This window comes from Oncorhynchus kisutch, linkage group LG15 (genome assembly GCF_002021735.2).
Source record: "Oncorhynchus kisutch isolate 150728-3 linkage group LG15, Okis_V2, whole genome shotgun sequence".
Classification (NCBI taxonomy): Eukaryota; Metazoa; Chordata; class Actinopteri; order Salmoniformes; family Salmonidae; genus Oncorhynchus; species Oncorhynchus kisutch.
The window spans coordinates 63,264,522-63,284,762 of record NC_034188.2 but is presented as its reverse complement, the minus strand read 5'-3'; the positions used below and the strand labels follow the sequence as shown (position 1 = coordinate 63,284,762).

At 43.7% G+C, this 20,241-nt stretch overlaps 2 protein-coding genes across 3 annotated transcripts in view; both read left to right on the top strand.

The window, feature by feature from the left end:
• Window positions 1–94: 94 nt before the first annotated feature.
• Window positions 95–4,501, top strand: LOC109904833 (beta-crystallin B1-like). Of its 2 annotated transcripts, none has more exons than XM_031790773.1 (6): window positions 95–220; window positions 1,300–1,373; window positions 1,567–1,685; window positions 2,568–2,700; window positions 2,838–2,980; window positions 3,100–4,501. In XM_031790773.1, exons 1-6 carry the CDS (start codon window positions 124–126, stop codon window positions 3,266–3,268), a joined length of 735 nt encoding a protein of 244 aa, XP_031646633.1. In that variant the 5' UTR covers window positions 95–123; the 3' UTR covers window positions 3,269–4,501. The 2 variants fall into 2 exon arrangements, with proteins under 2 accessions (XP_031646633.1, XP_020357551.2); XM_020501962.2 differs by having other exon boundaries at window positions 156–274; window positions 3,100–4,486.
• An 8,572-nt stretch (window positions 4,502–13,073) lies between these two features.
• The window catches only part of LOC109905654 (protein unc-119 homolog A), a 38,390-nt gene continuing 31,222 nt past the window's right edge, over window positions 13,074–20,241 (top strand). The window contains exon 1 of the mRNA XM_031790771.1: window positions 13,074–13,841. Coding sequence (XP_031646631.1) covers window positions 13,553–13,841 — 289 coding nt within the window. The 5' untranslated portion in view covers window positions 13,074–13,552. The remainder of the gene's footprint in view (window positions 13,842–20,241) is intronic.

Below are 20,241 nucleotides of genomic sequence, written 5' to 3'. Positions count from 1 at the left end.
GTTTAGTGGAGATCAGCATATATGACCCCTGACACCCCCCCCCCCCCACCCCCCCCCAAAGAAAACCATGCTCATCCAATGACCAGGTGGGATCCCTGCCCGATAGGCGGCATGGGGATGTAAATGTATATATATCCCTACTCTGGGGGCTTGATTCCAACTCTTAGGCTTATCTTTCTGGACGTCCGTTCCTCCCTTGTACCTGACAACCAGCCGCTTGGTGAGATTCACACTCAGGGAAGGGGGTTGTGAGCGAGAGAGATGGGGGGCAAAGGTGTGGTCTCTTCGTCCCATAACCTAAATCAAGGACTGTCAAATTGAAGCTTTTGACTTCAATTTTCAATTAACTCTGGGATGTTCTTTTGTCTTATATCAAGAGAGTGATGTTATGCATTACTTTGACGTTCTGTCTGTTCTGTGGTTCATTTAATGGGAAATGGCGGTGAGAGAGATGAGCCCATGTTTAACTGTGATCTTCTCTCAGCTCAGTAATACTACATGACAGGCCTACCTGCATCTGGCAGATGAAAGTGTGCTCAGTGTCACTAAATGTAGTAATTGTAAGAAAAATATGTTTGAGCATGTTTAAAAAAGATCTTTGGGGTTTTTTCACAGAGGAATTGCTCTTTATGGAATATTTAGTGGGGGTAAATTGCACAGGCAAGTCTCTTAGAACAGGCTTCAACATCAAAAGGTGTGGTAGAGGTAGAGTTAATGGTAGAGTTAATGAGAGAGGAAAAAGCCTAAAAACCAGTCTAGATTAAGACCTTGAGTGACTAGATACAAGTAGATTATGTTCTCATTAATAGTTTGGGTGAATAAGTGGGTTTTGATATGGAATTTTGCCAAAAGACGAATATTGAAATCTGTTTATAGTCATTGAGTTGAACGTGAACTACCGTTGGTCTTTTTTTCTCTTTTGTATCTGAAACCGGTGGGAAACATTTCTTTGCTCTATTTAGCTGAACAGATATGACTCTTGGGGGGCTAGGGGCCTGTTAAATAGATACACAGCTGGGGCATGGGCTGCAAGTAGCTTAGTGCTTAAGGGTGTTGGGCCATTAACTAAAAGGTCGCTAGTTTGAATCTCTGAGCCAACGAGGTGAAAAAATCTGTTGATGTTCCCTTGAGCAAAGCACTTAACCCTAGTTTCCCTGGATAAGAATGTCTGCTAAATGACTAAAATGAGTGTCACAATATGAAGGTCAAAGGAAGCTCTTTTTCCAAGAGGCTAGGCTTTAACCTCTCTCCCTCTTTATTTCTCTCTTTCCCTCTCACTCTCTTCCTGTTTGGCCACAGATTCAACCATGTCCCACTCCGGAGCCCAGGGCAGCATTGGGAGCCACCCAGCCATGGGGCTGCGTGCCCACAAAGTAGGTCAACACACTTTTTTAACAAACTACTTATCATAACTAATCATCTTTAGCGAAGATACAGCATTTCCAGTTGTTTTCAATGCCCAAGACGGCCATCTTGATCAAAGATCTCCATATCAAATCATTAACAGTATTATATTATAGCTTATTACGGTAAATTACCATAATGTGGTATTCGCTATCTTTACAGATGTACCTGTTTGAGTTTGAGAACTTCCAGGGTCGTATGATGGAGTGCATCACTGAGTGCCGTAACCTGTGTGAGAAGGGCTTTGAGAGGATCGGCTCCATCAGGGTGGAGTGTGGACCGTACGTCATATCTAACTTCATCTGTTTACATAGAAGATAAAAAAAAAACATTCATAGGGATTCATATTATTCGAGCCATTAGAATGAAGTTGTCAGCTGGAGAGTGTCCAGAAGAATGCTTGCAGAATAATTCTGAGCGGGTCGTACACCAGCTACTGGGAAGCCCTCAAAACCCTTGGAATCATGTCCTTCGACAGCAGACGGGAGCAGATCTGCCTGACATTTGCTAAATCCCCACAGAACTCCCAGTTTGCAGACTGGCTCCCCCCTACCAGACCTCAGATTACTGGACAGGCAACGCGCAACAACCACAAACTGAACACTCCCATAACACACACAGGCCGCTATCAGAACTCTCCCATTCCATACTTCACTAAACTGATCAATGCACACACCATATAGCCCAGGGGCCTTAGAAATGCCTCTGAACTCTGAAGATGCCTTTTCTAAAGCTGCCACCCCAAACCTTGTTGTCGTAGTATTGTTGTTTTGTATATATTACATATTTTTTACATGTTATTATATTAAGTGTTTTGATAGTACAATCCTAAACTATTTTATAATTATGTGATTGATGTTATGATTGTAAATTGGTTTACAATTCAGTCTATGACTAAGAGAAACCAATAAAACCTACTAATACTAACGTTATCTTAGCCCAATGAGACACCAGATACATAGTTCATTTACAACATGCAAATTCCAATGATGCATGACTTTTGCGATGAACATGTGACATCTAACATGGTGTCACATAGGAACCTTCTAATCACTTAGCTGTACCTAGCCTCAAGGCTTCTGATCATGGTGAAAAGAGTTGTGTTAATTGATTATAAGTGTGTTATAGTTGTGCTGTAACACTTATATAATGTCCCCATACAGCTGGGTGGGCTATGAGCAGCAGAACCTGAGCGGAGAAATGTTCATGCTGGAGAAGGGAGAGTACCCCCGCTGGGATACCTGGAGCAACAGCTACAGGTGTGACCGCTTCATGTCCGTCAGGCCCGTTCGCATGGTTAGTCTGTCCATCCATCCATCCACTACATGGATACTCTAGTCTAAGTGGCTTCCCCTCCTCGTCTGAGGGATGTGGGTGAATAGGTGGTAAACTCTATTGCTGATATCCCTCCCTCTGTCCCTCTATGCCTACAGGACACCCAGGACCACAAGATCTGCCTGTTTGAGTGTAATAACTTTGAGGGCCGTAAGATGGAGGTGTGTGATGAGGATATCCCCAGTCTGTGGTCCTACGGCTTCCAGGACCGTGTGGCCAGCATCCAGGTCACTGGAGGAACGTGAGTTGGCATATTAACTTATCAATCAATCAATCCATCCATCTACACATCCATTTGATTTTAGATGTTAACTTCCATTTCTCTCTCTCATTATCTCCGTCTGTTTCTCTGGATGACAGTTGGGTTGGCTACCAGTACCCCGGTTACCGTGGCTACCAGTACGTGTTCGAGTGCGGTGTCTTCAAGCACTGGAACGAGTGGGGCGCCCACCATCCCCAGATCCAGTCCATCCGTAGAGTGAGGGACATGCAGACACATCGGAGAGGCTGCTTTGAGTGGACCGTCTAGATGGGGCCAGGCAGGCGACGGGTCATGGGCCAGCAGGACAGAGGGGAAGGAGCCTGGCTTGCCCTGGAGCTAACCATCCCTGGGTCTGGAGCTCCATCTTGGAACTCCACACAGCCAACATAAGCTAACAGCGTACATCACTGGCTCCAACTCAATCACTTTTACAAGTAGTAACATTCAGGGTGTGTGTACTGTAATGCACAATCCTTGAATGAAGACAGTGCCACCTACTGGGCAAAGGTTGCTACTGCAGCTCACCTACAGCTGACTTCCACAATGCCTGAATATAATAATACTGGTGAAAGTGATAGCTGTACTCTCTGTTCCAAGACCTGATGGAATTATAGCATGAGAAGATTTATGATATTTATGATGGGGATTTTAATTGGAGAAAGGGAATTAGTTAACAAAGATTTTAACAAGTTATATAACTTCATTAGTTTGTGTTCACTAGTTTGTTTCCATATCTGCAAACCCAATTTATTTTATACATCTTTAGTTGCTTATGTATTTCTTAGCTATATACCTAATGATGCCGAATAAGCCTGTTCATTACAATGCTCTACCCTCCTGCGATCTGTGAATCATTTTAGAGAGCAGAGATACGACATACTGCTCTCACTCCAGTCTCTAAGCTACGGTGGACAGCTGCCAGCTCTCTGTGCTCTGTCCATGCCCTGCAGTGAGCTCAATCATCCACGGGAGGCACTGTTTCCCCATGTACTCTCCCCCAAAGCCACCTTCTAGTTTAGGGATTGCACCTCAACCATAATTTCCCCAATGACATTCTACCTTCAAGGCTTCAAAGCTATGCCCATGACCCACTCAATCTATGGCAGGGAAGCTATGCCCATGACCCACTCAATCTATGGCAGGGAAGCTATGCCCATGACCCACTCAGTCTAGGGCAGGGAAGCTATGCCCATGACCCACTCAGTCTAGGGCAGGGAAGCTATGCCCATGACACACTCAGTCTAGGGCAGTGAGGCTGTCTGAAGGAGGAAGTGAGCTAGGGGGCATGATTGGGAGACAGGCTGCTGTAGGCTACCTGGTAGTGTTTTTCTAGACATGCTGACCTTTTGGGAGACCCCTCCCCCCTCTTAATGATGGGGTTGCTGAGGAATCTTGTTATATACACTATATATTTCTCAGGGATGCTGGCATCTGGAAAGCGACTTTCCAATCAAATAAAAAAATGAATGAAGATTCCTAACCTCAGTGCTGGAAATGCAATCAGTGGCTCATGTCAGGTTACTTGTTTGACTTTTTGTTCTCTTGTGTGTTGTATGATTATCTGTGGTGTTTGTCCCACGTTTTCATATCAGTTATGCTGAACATTCAAAACATTATTCTACATAATATAGATATCCTCACAAAGACGATCCTGCATCAACATCAACAGTGACAAATTGTAACCATGTCATGTTCATGCAATCCAACAAATAGCCCAAATTTGGACTGTCGGGGACTCTCTTGGGCTGATGTCAGAGTGATTTTTATTTATTTATTTTATACATTGTAGAATAATAGTGAAGACATCAAAACTATGGAATCATGTAGTAACCAAAAAGTGTTAAACAAATATATTATATATTTTACATTCTTCAAAGTAGCCACCATTTGCCTTGACAGCTTTGCCAGTGGTGGAAACAGTATCCAACTGTCATACTTGAGTAAAAGTCTAAAAGTATTTGGTTTTAAATATACGTAAGTATCAAAAGTAAAAGTATAAATAATTTCAAATTCCTTATATTAATAAGACCAGATGGCACCATTTTCTTGTTTTTTATTTATTTACGGCAAGCCAGGGGCACACTCCAACAGCCTTTACAAACAAAGAATTTGTGTTTGGTGAGTCCGCCAGATCAGAGGCAGTAGGGATGACCAGGGATGTTCTCTGTTTGGTGAGTCTGCCAGATCAGAGGCAGTAGGGATGACCAGGGATGTTCTCTGTTTGGTGAGTCCGCCAGATCAGAGGCAGTAGGGATGACCAGGGATGTTCTCTGTTTGGTGAGTCCGCCAGATCAGAGGCAGTAGGGATGACCAGGGATGTTCTCTGTTTGGTGAGTCCGCCAGATCAGAGGCAGTAGGGATGACCAGGGATGTTCTCTGTTTGGTGAGTCTGCCAGATCAGAGGCAGTAGGGATGACCAGGGATGTTCTCTGTTTGGTGAGTCTGCCAGATCAGAGGCAGTAGGGATGACCAGGGATGTTCTCTGTTTGGTGAGTCCGCCAGATCAGAGGCAGTAGGGATGACCAGGGATGTTCTCTGTTTGGTGAGTCCGCCAGATCAGAGGCAGTAGGGATGACCAGGGATGTTCTCTGTTTGGTGAGTCCGCCAGATCAGAGGCAGTAGGGATGACCAGGGATGTTCTCTGTTTGGTGAGTCTGCCAGATCAGAGGCAGTAGGGATGACCAGGGATGTTCTCTGTTTGGTGAGTCCGCCAGATCAGAGGCAGTAGGGATGACCAGGGATGTTCTCTGTTTGGTGAGTCCGCCAGATCAGAGGCAGTAGGGATGACCAGGGATGTTCTCTGTTTAGTGAGTCTGCCAGATCAGAGGCAGTAGGGATGACCAGGGATGTTCTCTGTTTGGTGAGTCCGCCAGATCAGAGGCAGTAGGGATGACCAGGGATGTTCTCTGTTTGGTGAGTCCGCCAGATCAGAGGCAGTAGGGATGACCAGGGATGTTCTCTGTTTGGTGAGTCTGCCAGATCAGAGGCAGTAGGGATGACCAGGGATGTTCTCTGTTTGGTGAGTCCGCCAGATCAGAGGCAGTAGGGATGACCAGGGATGTTCTCTGTTTGGTGAGTCCGCCAGATCAGAGGCAGTAGGGATGACCAGGGATGTTCTCTGTTTGGTGAGTCTGCCAGATCAGAGGCAGTAGGGATGACCAGGGATGTTCTCTGTTTGGTGAGTCCGCCAGATCAGAGGCAGTAGGGATGACCAGGGATGTTCTCTGTTTGGTGAGTCCGCCAGATCAGAGGCAGTAGGGATGACCAGGGATGTTCTCTGTTTAGTGAGTCTGCCAGATCAGAGGCAGTAGGGATGACCAGGGATGTTCTCTGTTTGGTGAGTCCGCCAGATCAGAGGCAGTAGGGATGACCAGGGATGTTCTCTGTTTGGTGAGTCCGCCAGATCAGAGGCAGTAGGGATGACCAGGGATGTTCTCTGTTTGGTGAGTCTGCCAGATCAGAGGCAGTAGGGATGACCAGGGATGTTCTCTGTTTGGTGAGTCCGCCAGATCAGAGGCAGTAGGGATGACCAGGGATGTTCTCTGTTTGGTGAGTCCGCCAGATCAGAGGCAGTAGGGATGACCAGGGATGTTCTCTGTTTGGTGAGTCCGCCAGATCAGAGGCAGTAGGGATGACCAGGGATGTTCTCTGTTTGGTGAGTCCGCCAGATCAGAGGCAGTAGGGATGACCAGGGATGTTCTCTGTTTGGTGAGTCTGCCAGATCAGAGGCAGTAGGGATGACCAGGGATGTTCTCTGTTTGGTGAGTCTGCCAGATCAGAGGCAGTAGGGATGACCAGGGATGTTCTCTGTTTGGTGAGTACGCCAGATCAGAGGCAGTAGGGATGACCAGGGATGTTCTCTGTTTGGTGAGTCTGCCAGATCAGAGGCAGTAGGGATGACCAGGGATGTTCTCTGTTTGGTGAGTCTGCCAGATCAGAGGCAGTAGGGATGACCAGGGATGTTCTCTGTTTGGTGAGTCTGCCAGATCAGAGGCAGTAGGGATGACCAGGGATGTTCTCTGTTTGGTGAGTCTGCCAGATCAGAGGCAGTAGGGATGACCAGGGATGTTCTCTGTTTGGTGAGTCCGCCAGATCAGAGGCAGTAGGGATGACCAGGGATGTTCTCTGTTTGGTGAGTCCGCCAGATCAGAGGCAGTAGGGATGACCAGGGATGTTCTCTGTTTGGTGAGTCTGCCAGATCAGAGGCAGTAGGGATGACCAGGGATGTTCTCTGTTTGGTGAGTCTGCCAGATCAGAGGCAGTAGGGATGACCAGGGATGTTCTCTGTTTGGTGAGTCCGCCAGATCAGAGGCAGTAGGGATGACCAGGGATGTTCTCTGTTTGGTGAGTCCGCCAGATCAGAGGCAGTAGGGATGACCAGGGATGTTCTCTGTTTGGTGAGTCTGCCAGATCAGAGGCAGTAGGGATGACCAGGGATGTTCTCTGTTTGGTGAGTCTGCCAGATCAGAGGCAGTAGGGATGACCAGGGATGTTCTCTGTTTGGTGAGTACGCCAGATCAGAGGCAGTAGGGATGACCAGGGATGTTCTCTGTTTGGTGAGTCTGCCAGATCAGAGGCAGTAGGGATGACCAGGGATGTTCTCTGTTTGGTGAGTCTGCCAGATCAGAGGCAGTAGGGATGACCAGGGATGTTCTCTGTTTGGTGAGTCTGCCAGATCAGAGGCAGTAGGGATGACCAGGGATGTTCTCTGTTTGGTGAGTCTGCCAGATCAGAGGCAGTAGGGATGACCAGGGATGTTCTCTGTTTGGTGAGTCCGCCAGATCAGAGGCAGTAGGGATGACCAGGGATGTTCTCTGTTTGGTGAGTCCGCCAGATCAGAGGCAGTAGGGATGACCAGGGATGTTCTCTGTTTGGTGAGTCTGCCAGATCAGAGGCAGTAGGGATGACCAGGGATGTTCTCTGTTTGGTGAGTCTGCCAGATCAGAGGCAGTAGGGATGACCAGGGATGTTCTCTGTTTGGTGAGTCCGCCAGATCAGAGGCAGTAGGGATGACCAGGGATGTTCTCTGTTTGGTGAGTCCGCCAGATCAGAGGCAGTAGGGATGACCAGGGATGTTCTCTGTTTGGTGAGTCCGCCAGATCAGAGGCAGTAGGGATGACCAGGGATGTTCTCTGTTTGGTGAGTCTGCCAGATCAGAGGCAGTAGGGATGACCAGGGATGTTCTCTGTTTGGTGAGTCTGCCAGATCAGAGGCAGTAGGGATGACCAGGGATGTTCTCTGTTTGGTGAGTACGCCAGATCAGAGGCAGTAGGGATGACCAGGGATGTTCTCTGTTTGGTGAGTCTGCCAGATCAGAGGCAGTAGGGATGACCAGGGATGTTCTCTGTTTAGTGAGTCTGCCAGATCAGAGGCAGTAGGGATGACCAGGGATGTTCTCTGTTTGGTGAGTCCGCCAGATCAGAGGCAGTAGGGATGACCAGGGATGTTCTCTGTTTGGTGAGTCCGCCAGATCAGAGGCAGTAGGGATGACCAGGGATGTTCGGTTGACGTGAATTTGACTATTTCCCCTGTCCTGCTAAGCATTCAAAATGTATCAAGTACTTTTGGGTGTCAAGGAAAATGTGTGGAGTTAAAAATACAATATTTTCTTAAGGAATGTAAGTGAAGTAGAAGTAAAAGTAGTCAAAAATATAAATAGTAAAGTAAAGTACAGATAACCCAAAAAATGACTTAAGTAGTACTTTAAAGTATCGTTACTTAAGTACTTTACACCACTGAGGTTTGCACACTCTTGGCATTCTCTCATCCAGCTTCATAAGGAATGATTTTCCAACAGTCTTGAAGAAGTTCCCACATATGTTGAGCACTTGTTGGCTGCTTTTCTTTCACGATGCGGTCTAACTCATCCCAAACCATCTCAATTGGGTTGAGGTCAGGTGATTGTGGAGGCCAGGTCATCTGATGTACTGCTCCATCACTCTCCTTGGTCAAATAACCCTTACACAGCCTGGAGGTGTGTTTTGGGCCACTGTCCTGTTGAAAAACAAATGATAGTCCCACTAAGCGCAAACCAGATGGGATTGTTAAACAGCCATTACTAACATTGAGTGGCTGCTGCCAACATACTGACTCATCTCTAGCCACTTTAATAATGAAAAATTGATGTAATAAATGTATCACTAGCCACTTTAAACAATGCCACTTTATATAATGTTTACATACCCTACATTACTCATATCATATGTACAGTGCCTTGCGAAAGTATTCGGCCCCCTTGAACTTTGCGACCTTTTGCCACATTTCAGGCTTCAAACATAAAGATATAAAACTATATTTTTCTGTGAAGAATCAACAACAAGTGGGACACAATCATGAAGTGGAACGACATTTATTGGATATTTCAAACTTTTTTAACAAATAAAAAACGGAAAAATTGGGCGTGCAAAATTATTCAGCCCCCTTACTTTGTAGCGCCACCTTTTGCTGCGATTACAGCTGTAAGTCGCTTGGGGTATGTCTCTATCAGTTTTACACATCGAGAGACTGAAAGTTTTTCCCATTCCTCCTTGCAAAACAGCTCGAGCTCAGTGAGGTTGGATGGAGAGCATTTGTGAACAGCAGTTTTCAGTTCTTTCCACAGATTCTCGATTGGATTCAGGTCTGGACTTTGACTTGGCCATTCTAACACCTGGATATGTTTATTTTTGAACCCTTCCATTGTAGATTTTGCTTTATGTTTTGGATCATTGTCTTGAAGACAAATCTCCGTCCCAGTCTCAGGTCTTTTGCAGACTCCATCAGGTTTTCTTCCAGAATGGTCCTGTATTTGGCTCCATCCATCTTCCCATCAATTTTAACCATCTTCCCTGTCCCTGCTGAAGAAAAGCAGGCCCAAACCATGATGCTTCCACCACCATGTTTGACAGTGGGGATCGTGTTCAGGGTGATGAGCTGTGTTGCTTTTACGCCAAACATAACGTTTTGCATTGTTGCCAAAAAGTTCAATTTTGGTTTCATCTGACAAGAGCACCTTCTACCACATGTTTGTTGTGTCTCCCAGGTGGCTTGTGGCAAACTTTAAACGACACTTTTTATGGATATCTTTAAGAAATGGCTTTCTTCTTGCCACTCTTCCATAAAGGCCAGATTTGTGCAATATACGACTGATTATTGTCCTATGGACAGAGTCTCCCACCTCAGCTGTAGATCTCTGCAGTTCATCCAGAGTGATCATGGGCCTCTTGGCTGCATCTCTGATCAGTCTTCTCCTTGTATGAGCTGAAAGTTTAGAGGGACGGCCAGGTCTTGGTAGATTTGCAGTGGTCTGATACTCCTTCCATTTCAATATTATCGCTTGCACAGTGCTCCTTGGGATGTTTAAAGCTTGGGAAATCTTTTTGTATCCAAATCCGGCTTTAAACTTCTTCACAACAGTATCTCGGACCTGCCTGGTGTGTTCCTTGTTCTTCATGATGCTCTCTGCGCTTTTAACGGACCTCTGAGACTATCACAGTGCAGGTGCATTTATACGGAGACTTGATTACACACAGGTGGATTGTATTTATCATCATTAGTCATTTAGGTCAACATTGGATCATTCAGAGATCCTCACTGAACTTCTGGAGAGAGTTTGCTGCACTGAAAGTAAAGGGGCTGAATAATTTTGCACGCCCAATTTTTCAGTTTTTGATTTGTTAAAAAAGTTTGAAATATCCAATAAATGTCGTTCCACTTCATGATTGTGTCCCACTTGTTGTTGATTCTTCACAAAAAATACAGTTTTATATCTTTATGTTTGAAACCTGAAATGTGGCAAAAGGTCGCAAAGTTCAAGGGGGCCGAATACTTTCGCAAGGCACTGTATATACTGTACTCTAAACCATCAACTGCATCTTGCCTATGCCGTTCGGCCATCGCTCATTCATATATTTTTAAGTACATATTCTTATTAATTCCTTTACACTTGTGTGTATAAGGTAGTTGTTGTGAAATTGTTAGGTTAGATTATTTGTTAGATATTACTGTATGGTCGGAACTAGAAGTACAAGCATTTCACTACACTCGCATTGACATCTGCTAACCATGTGTATGTGACAAATAAAATGTGATTTGATTTGATTGTGAATCGCTACAGAATGCTGTCGTAACCATGCTGGTTAAGTGTTCCTTTAATTCTAAATAATCACAGACAGTGCCACCAGCAAAGTACCCCCACACCATCACACCTCCTCCTCCATGCTTCACGGTAGGAACCACACATGCAGATATCATCCGTTCACCTACTCTGCGTCTCACAAAGACACGGCAGTTGGAACCAAAAATCTCAAATTTGGACTCATCAGACCAAAGGACAGATTTCCACCAGTCTAATGCCCATTGCTCATCTCTTCTTATTGGTGTCCTTTAGTAGTAGTTTCTTTGCAGCAATTAGACCATGAAGGCCTTTCACGCAGTCTCCTCTGAACAGTTGATTTTGTGTCTGTTTCTTGAACTCTGTGAAACATTTATTTGGGCTGCAATTTGAGGTGCAGTTAACTCTAACTTATTTTCGGCAGCAGAGGTAACTCTGGCTCTTCCTTTCCTGTGGCAATCCTCATGAGAGCCAGTTTCATCATAGCGCTTGATGGTTTTTGCGACTGTACTTGAAGAAACGTTTAAAGTTCTTGAAATTTTCTGGATTGACTGACCATCATGATTTAAAATAATGATGGTCTGTCATTTCTCTTTGCTTATTTGAGCTGTTCTTGCCATAATATGAACATGTTTTTTTAACCAAATAGGGCTATCTTCTGTATAACCCCCTACCTTGTCACAACACAACTGATTGTCTCAAACGCATTAAGAAGGAAAGAAACTCCACAATTGAACTTTTAACAAGGCACACTGGTTAATTGAAATGCATTCCAGGTGACAACCTCAGGAAGCTGGTTGAGAGAATGCCAAGAGTGTGCAAAGCTGTCATCAAGGCAAACGGTTGTGTCACGACTTCCCCCGAAGTTGGTCCCTCTCCTTGTTCGGGCGGTGTTCGGCGGTCGAAGTCGCCAACCTTCTAGCCATCGCTGATCCTCTTTTCATTTTCCTTTGGTTTTGTCTTGTATCACACCTGGTTTCAATCCCAGTCATTACATGTTGTGTATTTAACCTTCCGTTCCCCCTCATTGTCCTTGTCGGGGATTGTTTGTTTGTAAGCGTTGTGCAAGTTATGTTCTGGTGTGCGACGGGTTTTGTACCCACTTGTTTTATTCAGTATATTTTGGTTTTCTGAGTTTTTTAGCACTTATTAAACTGCTCCGTTTATACCAAGTTCGATCTCCTGCGCCTGACTTCCCTGCCACCAGCACGCACCCTTACAGGTTGCTACTTTGAAGAATCTCAAATATATACTTTTTGGGTTACTACATGATTCCATATGTGTTATTTCATAGTTTTGACGTCTTCAATATTATTCTACAATGTAGAAAATAGTACAAATAAAAACTCTTGAATGAGTAGGTGTGTCCAAACTTTTGACTGGTACTGTATAATATAACCAACTTTGAAAGCATCAGCTGCAACTATTGTTTAAAAATCGCCCATATTGTGCCATTGACATTAGAATGTTGGACGTTTAGTCACATAATTCCATGTAATGTGGCAGCTCCGTTTTTGGATTGTAACTTTGGTGATAGAGGCACAGGGTAGAACAGGGTTTAAAAAAAGATTTGTAGCTATAGGGCCATCACATAATTCACTAGCCCCACAGAAGCTCTTATCCAATATGGCTACCAAACAACTCAACGTGGTCTTATCAGAAAATTTCGCAGGACCATAACTCTATGAAATATAATTGTAATATGCCCTGAAATATCTTTAAATGTTCATAGTGATGTAGAATACACAACCACGTCTGCCAGTTGTGCCAGATACAGTATATAAGGATGTTAAATTCTTCACAGAATTTTGGTAAGAATGTGTCCAAAAAGCTGTCTGATTCGCTGATTTCTGTAGATATGATCAATACTTGCAATAATCTGCAAACATGTAAATTGCATATGTACACGTGAATAGTCATGGATGTGAGCTGAAGGGACGACTGCTTCACGTGACCTACACTGGCCAAGTGGCCATTTTTACAGTTTCTGGGAGTCATGTAATGATCATGTCATAAATTGATGAGAAGTTACAGTAACAATTGAATGAGTCATAGGCTGTTCAACGCGGGAGCGCATGTCCATCCGCTAGTTGGCCACCGCAGAGATGCATGTAGGGTGAAAGGACTCCGTTTATGTGAGAATATCCTGCTATCATTTGAGTTTATATGTATTTTCATTAACGGTTTATGATGCTTTCGTATGAGCGCAGACGACCCACCACATCCTTCCTTCCTCTCTCTACGTTCTGAAGTCTGTAAACCCCCGCCACCACCACACGCGCGCTCCAAGAGCAAGGGCTATTCAGCCGCGGCACACAAGCAGTCACGGACAGACGGGTTTAAAGAACTTAAGGATTTAAATTACATACCGAGTGAGAGAGCCGTTGAGCCTTGGGTGAGGGAGGGAGAGAGACTGATTTGTATCTTCACCAGATCGGGAGGGGGAGGAGGCACGGAGAATGAGCTATTCTTGTACCACAGAGGCTGTGTGTAACAGCCAGGACGCACCTAACGCCAGTGCGAAGGAAGCGGCTACTAATAATACGAACCGTGGCAGCGGAGATCTCGACAGCAGCAGCAGAAGCCCTAGTTCACGCCAGTCGCACCCCAAACCGCTCGTGGCCATGAAAGTGAAGAAAGGCTGCAACTCGACAGATGCTGGGGTCCCGGTTACATCGGAAGACGAGTTGCTAAGAAACCCCGTAATATCGCCTGAGGATGTACTTGGGTTACAGAAGATCACTGAAAGTAAGTAGGCTACTAATTGGTCTGAAGGGTAGCTGCATGGCTACCTGAACAGTTCTGGCCACAGCGCACCTGCTGTTGCTCGGATGCCTGATGCCTGGCATGAAGCATCCGGTCCACAGCAACAACGTTACATTTTTAACTTGCAGCCAGCCATCCATCTATTCATCCATCCGCGTAGTAGCATATTAGTTGCCCTCGTGCCAGGTTTTCATTTTTCAAGGGTATCCCGCCAGTGCATTGGATAGCGACATAGAGGAACATTAGGCTAAAGTAGTCTATTTGTGCGTGTGGAAATACAGGTTATATAGGCTAGCGAAATGTATACTTGAATGTTTCTGTGTGGGCAATCTCGGCATATTAGATAATGATGTAAGACAGGGGAGTAGGCTATCAGCCTCTAGCTCAGACAGGTTTAGTAGACCGGAACATAGGTATGCACACAACCTTGTGTGTGTGTGTGTATGAGAGAGAGAGAGAGAGAGAGAAGGAGCTAAAAAGAGGGATAAAGACAGAGAAGGTTGGAGCAAGCGAGAGAGAGTGTGTGTGTAAATAGTATTTTTGAACCAGACAGGCAGGGGATTCATGTGATTGTTCTTTCTAATGCCCGCTGTTGTCCACGTTGATGAAAAAAAGTCAATCAGACTTCTCTTAAATCCTTTCCCCAACCTGAAGAACGTGTTTCCTCTTAGGTAACAGGTGGTCAGTGCTCTGTGCCTGCCAACTGAGACTGAGACAGTTCAGAGCCTATTTAAAGATCTGTATTAGATTGTTACATGACACAACAACACAGCTACAGTCACTTGGGACACAGATAGGCTTTTTGTTGTTGTTGTTGTTGTATAAAGCACATCCACTCTCTGTTCCTTCTGCATTCACACTAGGTTACTGGTGATTGGTTAGCTGTAAAAGTAATTTTACGGGGTCATCTTTATGTCAACTACCTGAGTGCATCCTGGTTCTATCAAGTGGCTTTTTCCTGGTCTGAAAGAGACTGCTTCTCAGGTTAAAATGAATTGCACCAGCCTCACAAAGTATACAGACTGGTGGCTGTTGTATTGCTTGCATCAATTCACCTTTCACATCAGTAGCGGATATACAGTACAATAGAGCGAAGGCCAGGCATACTACGGTACTATTCTGTAGACACTGTAGGATAAGGGCCTTCTAGGCCACTTTAGAGACTTGGGATGCATCCATATTGTACTTGACACGCTAGTTCCATTTTATATCACAAACCAATGCCCTGTGGTTGTGGGTTAGCTAGATGGTAATAAGGCCTTTAACCTAAGCCTCCATGTACGATGAGTCATTTCAATATACTGCAGACTTGTGTCTGAACAATTTGGTTGTTATGCGGAGAGTCTCTGCTTTAAGCAAAGGGCATTTCTCATCATCCGGAGCAGTACTCATCCCAAAAGGCACACTAGCCCGCCAACGTCATCCCTTTTATCCATGTTCCTGTCCGATAGTGTTAGCTGTTTGGTTCTGTAACCCCCAGAGGAAGAGCAGAAGAGCAGCATCGGGCTGCAGTGGTGAGATAATACAGAAATCACTGATGAAGGCTGCATAGTGATAATCTCTGCTCTCCACTGACATGTAATCTGGATTATGTCAGAAAGGAAGGGAATGTGGCACTTCTATGACCTGATTGACTCTAGTTAATTAATGCTTCAGAGTCAAGCAGCATGCAACAAAACACTCAATGAACAACGCATCCAGACATTTGTTTACAGGGCATATCATTTCTGATTCGAAGCCATGTTTAGCTGATACTATATGTGTTACATTTTCTGTGTTCACTGTTTTGGTCTCTAGCCCACATAGTTGCAGTTTAGGATACATTCAGGAAACCATAGATCAAATGGCAAAAATGACATTTCTCTGACAAATGCTTTATGATAGCCACCTGCTATGGCCTAATAATTATTTGATTCATGGTCATTGTATAGAATATCGTTGTCCCCTCTCCTGTAGGAGATGCAGTCGTATTGAATTTGGCCCTATGGTTGCCTTACTCCCTTTGAATCAGCACAGTACATACTGTATTAATGAACCAGAGAATCTTCATTATTCAGTCAGTACATATGCTACATGTATGCTGAGACTGTACAGAGATCAATTTTGTCCATTTTCTGCTCAGTGGAGGAGAAATAACCAGTGAAAGACTGAAGGAGAAAATTGCAAGGCTTGCTGTGTAAATGACTTTCATGGCAGTGCTTTGGGAGGTAACTGCGTCCATTTTGGGGAGGCAGGGAGACACAGTGGCTCAGCGCTGATAAGGGAGGGACACACTGTTTCTCTGAGACAGGCATGATGAGGAAAATAAATGTAATCTAACCAGTAGAGAGAGAGTGTTTTGTGAAATGAGAAATGGTTTCTTATCAGTGTATGTATGCTGCATGGGGCGCTTATGCTATAAGGAAAGGAAAGGGAGAAGGGATATCAAATACAGTAGTCACTGCAGGAATTCATTCAGCTTGCAGCATGCCATGTATTTAATAGTATGTAAGATGTGCAGAGTTTCATTCCAAAACACTATATATGCATTTTCATAAATGTTGGTAAATTAGCTTTTATTCTTTATTGAAATGATGAAAGAGATTGGTGTGTTCTTTCACTATCTAATCATGGCATGGGGTTGTTCACTATCTAATCATGACATGGGGTTGTTCACTATCTAATCATGACATGGGGTTGTTCACTATCTAATCATGGCATGGGGTTGTTCACTATCTAATCATGGCATGGGGTTGTTCACTATCTAATCATGGCATCATGGGGTTGTTCACTATCTAATCATGGCATGGGGTTGTTCACTATCTAATCATGACATGGGGTTGTTCACTATCTAATCATGGCATGGGGTTGTTCACTATTTAATCATGGCATCATGGGGTTGTTCACTATCTAATCATGGCATCATGGGGTTGTTCACTATCTAATCATGGCATCATGGGGTCACTATCTAATCATGGGGTTGTTCACAATCTAATCATGGGGTTGTTCACTATCTAATCATGGGATTGTTCACTATCTGATCATGGGGTTGTTCACTATCTAATCATGGGATTGTTCACTACCTAATCATGGGGTTGTTCACTATCTAATCATGGGGTTGTTCACTATCTAATCATGGGGTTGTTCACTACCTAATCATGGGGTTGTTCACTATCTAATCATGGGGTTGTTCACTATCTAATCATGGGGTTGTTCACTATCTAATCATGGGGTTATTCACTATCTCATCATGGGGTTGTTCACTATTTAATCATGGGGTTGTTCACTCTCTAATCATGGGGTTGTTCACTATCTAATCATGGGGTTGTTCACTATCTAATCATGGGGTTGTTCACTATCTAATCATGGGGTTGTTCACTATCTAATCATGGGGTTGTTCACTATCTAATCATGGGGTTGTTCACTATCTAATCATGGGGTTGTTCACTATCTAATCATGGGGTTGTTCACTCTCTAATCATGGGGTTATTCACTATCTAATCATGGGGTTGTTCACTATCTAATCATGGGGTTGTTCACTCTCTAATCATGGGGTTGTTCACTATCTAATCATGGGGTTGTTCACTATCTAATCATGGGGTTATTCACTATCTAATCATGGGGTTGTTCACTATCTAATCATGGGGTTATTCACTATCTAATCATGGGGTTGTTCACTATCTAATCATGGGGTTGTTCACTATCTAATCATGGGGTTGTTCACTATCTAATCATGGGGTTGTTCACTATCTAATCATGGGGTTGTTCACTCTCTAATCATGGGGTTGTTCACTATCTAATCATGGGGTTGTTCACTATCTAATCATGGCATGGGGTTGTTCACTATCTAATCATGGGGTTGTTCACTATCTAATCATGGGGTTGTTCACTATCTAATCATGGCATGGGGTTGTTCACTATCTAATCATGACATGGGGCTGTTCACTATCTAATCATGGCATGGGGTTGTTCACTATTTAATCATGGCATCATGGGGTTGTTCACTATCTAATCATGGCATCATGGGGTTGTTCACTATCTAATCATGGCATCATGGGGTCACTATCTAATCATGGGGTTGTTCACAATCTAATCATGGGGTTGTTCACTATCTAATCATGGGATTGTTCACTATCTGATCATGGGGTTGTTCACTATCTAATCATGGGATTGTTCACTACCTAATCATGGGGTTGTTCACTATCTAATCATGGGGTTGTTCACTATCTAATCATGGGGTTGTTCACTACCTAATCATGGGGTTGTTCACTATCTAATCATGGGGTTGTTCACTATCTAATCATGGGGTTGTTCACTATCTAATCATGGGGTTATTCACTATCTAATCATGGGGTTGTTCACTATTTAATCATGGGGTTGTTCACTCTCTAATCATGGGGTTGTTCACTATCTAATCATGGGGTTGTTCACTATCTAATCATGGGGTTGTTCACTATCTAATCATGGGGTTGTTCACTATCTAATCATGGGGTTGTTCACTATCTAATCATGGGGTTGTTCACTATCTAATCATGGGGTTGTTCACTATCTAATCATGGGGTTGTTCACTCTCTAATCATGGGGTTATTCACTATCTAATCATGGGGTTGTTCACTATCTAATCATGGGGTTGTTCACTCTCTAATCATGGGGTTGTTCACTATCTAATCATGGGGTTATTCACTATCTAATCATGGGGTTGTTCACTATCTAATCATGGGGTTATTCACTATCTAATCATGGGGTTGTTCACTATCTAATCATGGGGTTGTTCACTATCTAATCATGGGGTTTTTCAATGGCAGACATGTATTTATTTAAAATCTATCACTTGATGGGTTCATTTCAGGGAGACAAATAATCATGTTGTTTAGCAAAATTCTATATACCCGCCTCAGTCTCAGAGAAAGATGTACTGCTAGGTTTTACATAGTCAAATCTAATAAATAACTACATCTGTCATAAATACATGTACAAATGATACATTTGTGACATCAATATTATTATTATTATTTATTATCTAAGATCTATTCATCAAAAATCTGAGAACAGTAATATGTTATACACACACACACATAAGCGATCATTTCTGATGAAAAAACACACATGAAAAAATTGGTAGATATAGTGTTTTGGAAACTCTTCATGTACAGTATATTTCATACTGTTATGAGATACGATGCAAATGCATCACAATACAATCTGTTTCCAAAGGAAACTGAAGAAACATTTTATCTTTGGCACATGCTCACATCTATTAGATAAACCGCGGGCCATTTGACATTTGATGTGACTAGTTCACACAACATTGGCTGTCATCTTATTACTCAAATGTAGTCAGATGCCCCGCTTTGTTGTGAAAGTATTAGTCATAATGGCTTCAGATTGTTCACCAGGGAGAATCCTTTCTCAGGGACAGCTCATTCCACTCTAGTCAGCCAACACTAACCCAACAGGCTTTTGGCTCTCAGGAAGTGTCTCGCCACACAAGCAATTGCTTGAATATAGGCCACCACTCTTGGAAAACCATTCTAGGTAGCCAAAGCCAACAATACATCAACAGGCTCCTGGCAGAATCCTGGACTGCTCTGTATGTGTGGGGTGAAGTGGGGAACCAGCCTGTATACATACTGGCAGGTCTCAGTCTCACCACATCAGATACATGTATATAGGCCACTTCAATAAGTTGTCCTTAGGTAACATAATGAGATCCTAAAAGTAGAACTATAGCTTTTCTTTCTCACACTTATTGACTTCTTACTGTAGTTGTCGAGCCACATCAAAAAGTAACAGTACTATACTTAAGTAATAAGGCCCGAGGAGGTGTGTTGCGACATGCCCTTAGCCGTGGTATATTGGCCATATATCACAAACATCCGAGGCGCCTTATTGCTATTATAAACTAGTTACCAACATAATTAGAGCAGTAAAACTAAACCACCCGGTTTATAATGTATATTAGCTATTCCTAGTCACCTCCAATTGTTGTCCAGTCCTCCTCACTCATTGTGTGTTTATTTGTCTGCAGTGTAATTGTCTTTTCTTCAAATGAGTGTATGAAAGACATTACTGTAAGTATATTAATGTAAGTATATTAGCTCTCCAGTAATGAAACTCTTATTCAGTGAGTCCAGCCCACTTCACGTCCAGCTCCTATACACTCTCGATGTCTCCGTCATCATAGAGAGATTGAATTAAATCCAGGGAAATACTGCATCACTGTCTGTCTGATCAACAACAACCTTTCCCTCTAACTGTATATTCCCATGACTGTATTTACAGTCTCTGGACTTGACTGTCACCACAATGGCTGGAGTTTTAAAAGCAAATTGATCTGTGTAGCCGGCCTAATTTAAATCTACTCTTTGTATCTGTCACAAGGTAAGCTACTGTTCTATGGGGG

Bases quoted from the DNA above. Each gene is read 5' to 3' on its own strand.
- LOC109904833 (XM_031790773.1), top strand. From the start codon at position 124: ATGTATATATATCCCTACTCTGGGGGCTTGATTCCAACTCTTAGGCTT. The intron at 221-1,299 runs GTGAGATTCACA...GTTTGGCCACAG, and splicing joins ACCTGACAACCAGCCGCTTG to ATTCAACCATGTCCCACTCC. The intron at 1,374-1,566 runs GTAGGTCAACAC...CTATCTTTACAG, and splicing joins TGGGGCTGCGTGCCCACAAA to ATGTACCTGTTTGAGTTTGA.